The sequence below is a fragment of the Rhagoletis pomonella genome, unplaced genomic scaffold, assembly GCF_013731165.1.
Source record: "Rhagoletis pomonella isolate Grant_MI unplaced genomic scaffold, Rhpom_1.0 Rhpom_scaffold_00004, whole genome shotgun sequence".
In the NCBI taxonomy this organism is placed as follows: domain Eukaryota; kingdom Metazoa; phylum Arthropoda; class Insecta; order Diptera; family Tephritidae; genus Rhagoletis; species Rhagoletis pomonella.
Window position 1 is genome coordinate 567,429 of NW_023458558.1, and position 10,328 is coordinate 577,756.

Consider the following 10,328-nt stretch of genomic DNA (forward strand, 5'->3'; position numbering starts at 1 on the left):
ACCCTTTACTTACTGTGATATGGTCTAATAGAAATGAATATTCCAAATATAAAATGAATGAAGAAATGCAAGTATGTACAAATCGTACTCTAAATCAAAAACAGTCACAACTCGAAAATTTTCAAAATCATTTTTTTTTTCCATAAAAGAGTTGACGGGCCCTATTTCTATCGTCCGCCAAAATTTCTTCAAAAGTCAGAAGCTTTTAAAAACTACCTAGTTTTGGTGTTCATATATCCAAAAAACTTGCAAAGTAGGGGAAATTGAGAGAACAAAATTACAGTTCTCTAGGAGGGGAAGTAATAAGGAGTTTTTTTATGGGGCTTTTGTAGTAGAAGAAGTAGTTTGTAGAAATACTGTTTTATAAGGAAGTTGCTACGAATAAACCACAAATTTATCAACTTTTCCTGAAACTTGCAAATTGTTACTGGGTTTGCGTTCAAATTCTCAGAAATGAAGTTGCTGGAGAGTTGCTGGCAGAGTTACTGGATAATTTTTACTGAACAAACCTATTGTTATCTGCTTTAACTGGAAAAACATTACTAAGACTGGCTGTCGAGGAATGAAACCGATTCAAAATACCGTTTCGGTTTCGGTTTTGCAAGTGTTTCGGTTTCGGGTTTGGTTTCGTTCTTCAAAATTTGTTTCGGTTTCGGTTACGTTCCGGTTTCGGTTTTGGAATAAAAAAATGAAAGTTTTGACAAAAAAGTCATCACCTGATACACAGCAACAACGTCATCACCAGATTCACTAAAATGTTTCCTTTTTGCTGTGAAATTGAAGATGTATGAAAACTAAAATATAATTGTTTTTTTCGTCAAATATATACTAAATAATTATGAAACTTTATCCACCCATTCATTTTTACTACTTTACTTTACTACTAGACATGTGAAAATGAAAATCAAAACGACTTCTTCCAAATAACCGATGCCAGATCGGAGATTTAATTTATTAGGCATCTTTTTAGTAGCTTTTTGCGAAAAGTTACTTTGCCAAAGTTACTACTTAACAAGAATTTTAGCAAAATACAGCTGATTTTGGTTAAATAAATCATTTATTTCAAAGAAATTTTTATTTATTTTGGAGGTAATTGTAATTGTGAAAAGTGAAGTAAAACGAAGTAAAATGAAGTGACGAAGTGGAGGCTTCTAAAGTGAAGTGAAACACTTCGCCATGAATTGTAGCACATTTATCAGTGTTGGCATAAGTCCCGATATATAAGAATTAAAAGTAAGGCTATCCACGTACTAGTCAACAAATTTGTCATGCAAGTAATTTTTTGTGAAACCGCACAGTTATGCTACTGAAGAAAAAAAATTTTGGTTGCTAGATCATGCAGCTGATTTTTATAAATTTCTGGAAACCGATTGAAACCGGTTTCGGTTTCGTTCCTTTTCTGGTCAAGATAACGGTTACGGTTTGGGTTTCGGTTTCCTTCCTTGGTTTTTGTTTGTAATAGGGCAGCAACAAATGCAGTAAAATTATAAGCTTGTGGAAATAATACGTCGACACATTGTAAAGAGTATATCGTTATTACATCGAGTATGGAAAAGGCGTATCTCTCATCGTCGCCAAAATGCAAAAAAAGGCATAACTAACTAAAGTTGTTTATTGCATAAAATGATATAGCGATAAAACACATCAACCAAAAAGTGATTTTTCTCAGTGACGATACGATACTATACTAACGATATACAAATTTAAACTAGTGCCTGGCAAATATAACAGATGGATTAGTCTCTGACAAGTCATTTCTGTTTGGACTTTATTTTTTTTTTGACATTTTTAGAGTACAAAATAAACAGCAAAATAAACACAGCTTGTGGCAAGGCGAATTTATATAAGGTGGTGTTGTTTCATCAGCTGTGAGTAGCGTTTCATTGTTAAAATTTTGAATTTCGTTAGTGAGAGAATGAGAACGTGAGAGTGTTTGCATTTTCTGCCGCCCTTTTTCATTCGGGGAAGAATAGCTGAATTTTGACAATGGCCCGCTAAAAGCAAACACAAAATACAAGTAATTGTTGTATTTGTTCAATCGATACCACCTTATATGTATGTATTCGCCTTGGCTTGTGGGCTTTTTTTTTACTTTTCAATGCGCCTTTCATAACTAATTATCACTCATTCATTAATTGTAACAATTTATATTTGTTTTGCATTGTAACTCAATATCCTCTCTTCCCTCTCTCTTTTTTCATGCCACCCTATCTGCACCTACTATTGCTATTGTATCGTGTAGTGCTCAAAGAGGAACCCGATGACTTGGCACACTTGACACCTGCGGCTGTTGACGCTTGCATGCGCCTCGATGATACCGCTCCATTTTGCGGCGAGATGTTGCTGGGCTTGTGCTCTTATACTTACGGTGGATTTTTGCCTGATGACTACAGCTCACTTGATTCAACTACAAATTCCTCTTCTCCAGACTCTCCGAAGCACAGCACCAGCAGTGCTAACGGCAACGGCAGCAACAACGGTGCCCTTAACAGCAATACAAATAATATTGGCAATAACAAAAGTGGCTTTAGCAGTCCAACGCATCAGCAGAATTCTATAAGCAGCAGTTTGAACGCTGCCGCATTGCACAATAGTAACAATGGCAGCAATATTGGCAACCACAATTGCAACAAACCGGTCGTGCGCGTTGATCCATTCATCAATTATCGAGAAGAATCGAATGACACAAACTGCTCACAGCATTTACTCTCGCCCAGTGTGGCTTCGAAGGTGGGTTTTAAGTAATACTTATTTATGTATATATGAAAAGCAAAAGCTCAAAGCTATCACTGTGTAAATCTAACATCATTTTTTGCTTTCATTTTGTTTCATCCCAATATTAGAGTCCCGAAGCGAGCAGCCTGCCATCATTGTGCAGTCCCAACTCGCTGAGTCAGGATGATGGATTTGCATTTATGACAATGAGCGTTGATGAGGAAATCGACATGAGCATGCGCGCTCCATATATACCAATGAACGAGCAAGAGGATTTGCCTCTCCTTACTGCCGACGATCTAATGTGGTGCGCCAGTAATGGATTGGGCAGCGAAGAGTTGAGCAACCAAAAAGAAGTTGATGCAACGTTGCAGCAACTACAGTTGCAACAGCAACACTCGTGCGAAGGCAATGCCAACCTGTTGACAAGCTATAATGATGCCCAACATATCACTCAATCACATTTCAATTCGTTGTGCTCCTCACCCGCCTCGACCGTCTCGTCGCTTTCGCCATCCCCGATGAGTCAGCAACAGCAGCACCGGCAGCAGCAGCACCAACAACAACAGCACCAACAACAACAGCACCAACAACAACAGCAACAGCAACAGGACACGAATTGTGTTTACAGCACAGACACTAGCGAATTGGCTGCGCTGTTATGCGGCTCCGGTAATGGCACATTATCGATTCTGAATAATAGTTGTGGTGGTGGTAGTAGTGGTGTCACCGAAGATTCCGACGGTGGTTTGCAACCACAGCAGCAGCAATCGCATTGTGGTGATTTTCGTTTGCAGCAACTGCAGCGGGAGTTGGCAGCTGAACAGCAAGGAGAACAACAGCGCCAAATGCAGTTGCTCGGCTTGACTATCGATTGCAAGAAGGAGAATTCCCTGTCGCCGAACTTGTGTGATTCCATTGAGGATGCATTTGATAATGTCTACAGCAAGGATTGTAAGTTTAAGCAATTGTGGGCCACATACTTCTTGTATTTTGCAAATAATCAATGATAATGCTCTTGTCCCGAATAAGTACTGAATAGAAATGTGTAAGCCTCTGTGGAAATTCGTTGCAATAACCGAATACTTAGTTTTGTATGTATGCCTGTTTTGCTTGTTCAGTAGAGACATAATATAACACACCTGATCTCTTTGTACGCGGTTAAGAGGGCTATTAGAAAATTCGTGAAAGAAAACAGAGTAAGAAAGTGACATTTTCCAACGAACTTACTTTCCGAATCGCAAATAAAACTCGCTATGACCAAGAATATTGGCGTCCTTTTCTCCTTTCTGTTCAAAACAGATAACGGAATATTCGAAGGTTACCTATACCTATTTTTCCGAGGATAAAGTAGAATGTGGTATATAGTACATATAAATAAGCAAAAATTAAAGATCATTTCTCTAAACAAAATTTTTGAATTAGCACAAAATTTCACGAAGGATATTTGTGGAGCATGGCTTGCGAGTCACATATTTTTTATTTTAGTTTAAAAAGTCACTTATAAAATTTATGAAAAGTGCAAAATAATATACAAGACACTTAAAATTTTCATGAATATTTGATTTATTACAGTTTGAATATCGGGTTTATTACAGTTTGACACTTATCGAACTATTATTTTGTTTTTCACGCGTCCAAGATTGCCTCTTTCAATTCTTATTCCTTGAACCTCTCTTGTTTCTTGAAAATAGTCCAACAGTCGCACTCAAATTTGGTCTATTTCCTGACCATTTCAATGTTCTTATATCCTTTCGACGCAAATATCCCTTTACCTGTTTTGAACAGAAAGGATAAAAGGGCTTCAATATTTTTGGTAATGTTGTTATTTAACAATAAAAGTGTTCCTTCAGATCTTTGCCCGATCGCATGGCGCAGAGGCATCTTGAAAAATGAGATCGTCTAAAAAAACGGATCTAAATAGTCCGTAGTAGTTATGATATCAATGTGTCCAGGAATGCTTAAGCTTCCGTTAATGGATGTCAATTTATCAGTATCGAAGTACGAAATTCCATCGCAAACAATATGGCTTGGTGGAAACTTGTATCGCAACTAATGAGAATACACTGGGCTTTTACTACTTCTGATATTTATCGGACCACGAATACCAATACATATCTTATCTTTAACAAAACATTCATCGATCATACAGCCACTTGAGCGACAAACCCGGAATGTTGAAAGTTATGCAATTGTTTTATATTTTCCTCTGTGAGAGCAAGTTAAAAGGCAAAGAGAATAAAATGTATGCATGTGTGTATGTATATTTAATTCCATCAACTCATAGCAGAGCTTTACTCTTCTATTCCATCTGCCACTGCTGTTCCTTCCCCGCTCTTGCTTTTGGTCGATTGATTTCATTGAAGCAGTCTCAACGTCTAGCTCGCCTTATCAGAAGATCGATTATGCCTTGATAACTATACTATACGTAGATACATACATACATACATACATATGCGTCTCAAGCAAAACATTGTTCGTGTAGTATTTGAGTTTTTCTACAATGGACGCTTTTAAAATTTTCTTCTCTTCGACATGTGAGTATTGCTTGTCCGAAAATGTTACATTTTGTGCTCTTACTTAGCCAAGAATTTCTCATTCAATTTCCATTTACCATTTCTACATTCATTCGCACAATTTGTTTTATATACTGCACGTATATACGTATGTAGGTGAAAAGCAAGACTTTTATTTCGTATTGTTTTTGTTTTTTCATTAACTCATACTCGCTTAACTGATGGATTTTTTGTACGAGATTCTGTGTCCATTAAATTTCACGAATTTTAAGAAGAGAGGTGCTCACTACCATCAGTGCTTTCGGATATGTTCAATACATTTACTATATACCAGGGGCGTAGGAGTTATACGTTTTATCAGCATTTTCCATAAATCCGTTCCCTTTTGATAATAGTTGCTGTACAACATTTATTATTACGTTGTCTGATAATCAGGGCCGAACAGTTTAAGCTTTTCCTTATTTTGCTTATTCAGGGTTTCCAAGCTTAATTTTAACGATCATGCTTATTTTGGTTATTTCAATAAATAAAGTGAAGTACGGACCTTTTAAGAAAATGGTCAATAAATAAATTGCTATTATTTCGTTGGTGTGAATAGTAGTGTCCAAGGAGTTTTGACATCTGATATTTTACAGCATGCTGTCTCACTTTTACCTTCCGAAATAATGGAACGGGCATATATTTCTGTTGAAAACAAGGGTGCCTTGTACTCTACTACTTGTTATAGATTTGGTTTTTATAAACCCGTAACTTCAATTGAATTTGTGCTTCGATACAAAAATTTAAAACCAATGGTCTGTTTCTACGGGAAAGTATTGGTGTTATTGAAGAGATTAAAAACCATTTAACTCAAATGGAGAATAACTAATATTTAAAAAAATTAAAACGATCAGCGCAGATCTCTGTTATTTGAGAATATCAAGCAGCACTTGATTGTCCACTGCAATTTTTCAATCCTTAAAATAAACTGAATAAAAAACCAAACATTAAACTGTACAGTAAATTCTGTTTTGCGAGCATACTTGCCATCATATTTACCAATATTTTAGTGCTTATCTACAAGCTTAAAATGAATTTTTCTTGCTTATTTTCTTCGGCCCTCTTCATAAATATCCTTATTTTATCTTACAACGTTTATAAAATAATAGATAATTGGCAACGGAAAAAAACTTCTCCTGCATAACAGATGTCTGGGCAACGTTAAAGATAGACGTCCGGATATAACTCTTATTGGCGAAACAAAAAATATTTCTCATCTAATACATCATCTACTTAACAATGAAACAACGTTTCGCTTCATTTCGGAATTCGAGAATCATGTATTTTCCTAATGCTAAAGAAATTTGGAAGAAATCCTTTAAGTGGCCGTCAAAAATCAAAGAAATCAAAAGAAGTATTTTTCTAGTTCCAGTCGGTATTAAAACAGAATTTATATGCATTCAAACAAACAGTTATGTGTGTGTGCATTTACATACTTATAAATACTGTACATAGTACGCACTATGTGCTTAGATTACATTTCTTCATACAATTCAAAGCTTTACTTCAGAAACGCAACGAATTTCCAACTATTCTACACATTTCGCAAAAGTAAATATTTACATTAGACTGCATCACTCCCCCATACAAAAAAAAAAAAAGATCGATACTTTGGAATACCACTGGAATTATAAAATCTATTATATTCTAAGACGTCCACTAAAATATTTCGGAAAAATATTAAGATTTACGTGAGATGGACCGTTTTGAAAATACCTCCCAAAATGGAGTTTTTTATATCAATAAAAATAGTTTCTTAAAATTTGTTTTTTGACAAGACGGTTTAAACTTAAAAAATTTGCATAAAAATAATTTTAAAAAGTTTAAACAAATTTTGAACAGAATCGTAATAATGAGATTTTTGATGCTGTGTTTTAACTTTTTCCAAAGATTGGTATAAGAAAAACTTGAATAACTGCACATTAACTTCCGATTTAGTCTTTTTTTTCATTGGAGAGGTCTTTTCTGACCCTTTTAGTTTCTTTGCTAATAAACTCATTCAAAGGATGAAAGGGAAAGGTAGGATGAACGAACGTCATTCAAAGTTGAATTAAGACGCGTTGTTATTTGAAAAAAAAAAAAAAAAAATAATAAAAATTGCACAGAAATAAAAATGGCGGGAAAATACCTTTCTTCTGAGATCCCATAAGTCTAAATAAGAATATTTTTGGCCCAGTTATTCAAGTTTTTCGTAAATCAATCTTTGAAAATCGTAAAAAAACGGCATACAAAATTTCATTATTACGATTTCCCGGCGGAAAAACCGCATTTTTTTTTTTGGTGATGCAGTCTAATGTACATACATATGTAGCTGTTAGACGTGGCAAGTGCAAGTCCTTTTGAAATGTCTGTCACACTCAAGAATTTGCATAAGTGATTGCCTTATGCCTTGCATGTAAAGTGACATTGGAGAACAGTTTTTATTTCTGAAAATTGACCATTCACGTACTACTTTTGGTCTGTTTACACGGTGAATGCAGAAGTTTCCTCTTTTAACTGTGTTACCAAACATTTTTATGATTAAGACAAAATTAGTGGCCTGACAAATTTAACAGAAACACTCTAATGCACACAATACAGCAAAGAAATGGTCAAATGCATCAATATTTAAATGGTTGATATCAAAAAAATTAATTACAAGTATTTTTTACATATGATGCAAAAATCGCGTCACATGGCAACACTATATTGATTGGACAGCACTTGCAGCAAAAATAAAATTGCTGGTATAGCACAAGCAGGTTGAAATTATTTTTCGAAAGTGATTTCAATTGCAGTTAGTAATAATATTAATAGATTGGCGCTTACACATATGTTAGTGTTTGGCCGAGCTTCTTCTCCAATTTGTGGCGTGCGCCTTGATGGTGTCACACAAAGAGGAGTTTAACGCCAAATTCGAATGGCGATGGTATTTTTATAAGAAGCTATTTTTCATGACAGAAATACACTCGGCGGTTTACCATTGCCTGCCGAGGGACGGCCGCTGTTAAGAAAATACCTTCTTTCTATGTGAAAGCCTTTTCTGCAAATCTGCAGAAAGCAGACTTTCGATTTCGCATTTTGACAGCAAAATGTGTAGAAAGAGCGCTTGCATTGCCACGTCCAGCACCACTTTAAGGCAAATTATTTTATTTCAATTCTAACTGCTTATTCTTATCTTTCTATCTCCACCTATTCATTCGTCCTGTAGCAACAAATCTTGACTGCTGGAATGAGTTGCTGCAAATTAATGTTAGTGACACTTCGTCTTCGGCAGCGCCCTCCCCAACATCTTCGTCAAACTCGCCGCAGAACCAACAGAAACAGCAACAACAACAGCCACCGACGCTGGACGATTGCAAGCCGCATTTGCAGCTGGAACAGCAATTGCCGCCACAACACCAGCAACAGCAACAGCAACAGCAACACAATATAATTTTGAATGCAGTGCCATTGATAACCATACAAAACAATAAGAATATTTTATTGCAACAACAACAACATCATCTACATAACGTCAACAATAAAATGATAATTAACGACGAAATGTTGCCGGCGAATCGCGGTGGTAATAAAATCACAACAATTAAATTGGTGAACGCCCAAGCAACGGCAGCAGCAGCAGCAGGGACGCCGGTAGATGGAACTCCATTGACTGCCAGTATTGGTACGACCACCATTCGGTTGATTGATGGCAAGCACCAGCAGGAGCAACAATTGCTGCTACAAAGACAACAACAGCAAATGCGTTTGCCAAATGCAACAAAGGGCATAATATCACAACAACAACAGAACCAACAGTCGCATAAAAGACATTTGGTGAGCAATTTGAGCAGCACCCAACTGGAAACGAAGCGCATGAAGAGCACTGGCCCAGGCGCAGCTGTCGGAACTTCAGCAATAGAGCTGCACTCTGTGCCACAGCTATTGCAACAACTAGTGGCACCCGTGCAGTCGCAGCAGCTGAAGGAGCAACAACAAAAACAGCAGCAGCAGCAGCTACAATATATACGCAAATTGAATGGCGGAAGCGCACGTTGGCCAATGACCGCCGATACAAACGCAGCACTAAACGCAACACAGCAGCAGCAACAATCGAATTCAGTGCTGAAGAATTTGCTGATTAGCGGTTGTGACGTAAGTGCGGGCTACTGTCTGGTACCAGTGCGGCCCAAAAAGTTGGCAAAGGCATAAGCAGTGAGTGCGCATGGGGAAGGCGCGGCTGGAATGGTGCAAAGACACCGCGTCAGCTCACTGCCTTCCCTCATAGCCGCTTTAGCACTTTGGCTTGGCATTTGGCACATAGTATTTTGAACATACATTTGCCAAGCGCAACAACTGACTACAATTATTTAGTGATGCACATGGAAACACACAAAGCAATTTAAGCAAGATGAAAAAGCTATTTCAATATTTCGGTTTTCCTAATTTTTGTGTTCGGAATTATTTCAAGCACAAGCACAATACATATATTTAGACATTAAATTTTTAGTTGTATAATTTTGTAAATGGATCGATTTTCTGATTAATATAAACATACTCTTCGTTAACTTTTTATTTTTAACGCCGTAAGTTATGCTTTATTTAGGATTGTGTAATACAATTTAATTGCGATTATATACAAACATATTATTAAAGTTAAATTTAAGATTTAGTACTAGTCGAAAAGCTCTACGCATTGCGGGGAGAAAGAAGTGGATAACCCGAGGGAGGGAGATAGTGAGATTGCAATACGAGTACCACACGAATTTTATAGTTATTGTTACCGCAATATACATACATAGCACGCACACACCCTCGCACACACACAAACAATCACAGACACATGCTTATATGTATTTCACGAAATTGCAATCGATTATTCTCTGTTGTTTTTACACCGATTTTATAGTTCAGCTTTAAGTTGACCAAAAAGGATATTATTTTTAGCAGAAAAGTGTAGAAGACTTAAAAGTAAAGTTGTTAAATTTGTTAATCGGATACTGTAAATAAATATTTTAGTTATGAAATAAGCGAGTGAAAATAAGAGATAGAATCAAATAAAAATTATTGGCCAAGCAAAAAAAGAAAAATAAAACC

The 10,328-nt window shown here is 36.4% G+C and overlaps 1 protein-coding gene across 9 annotated transcripts in view; it reads left to right on the forward strand.

Annotated features, from left to right (window-relative positions):
- The window catches only part of LOC118736765 (protein similar), a 259,354-nt gene that overhangs the window by 190,550 nt on the left and 58,476 nt on the right, over positions 1–10,328 (forward strand). For 7 of the 9 annotated variants that reach the window (XM_036466781.1, XM_036466787.1, XM_036466788.1 and 4 more), the window contains 3 exons: positions 2,243–2,730; positions 2,844–3,669; positions 8,461–9,386. The exons of the other annotated variants lie outside the window; for them this stretch is intronic. In XM_036466781.1, the coding sequence (XP_036322674.1) occupies positions 2,243–2,730; positions 2,844–3,669; positions 8,461–9,386 (2,240 nt within the window). The remainder of the gene's footprint in view (positions 1–2,242; positions 2,731–2,843; positions 3,670–8,460; positions 9,387–10,328) is intronic. 9 annotated transcript variants of the gene reach the window in all.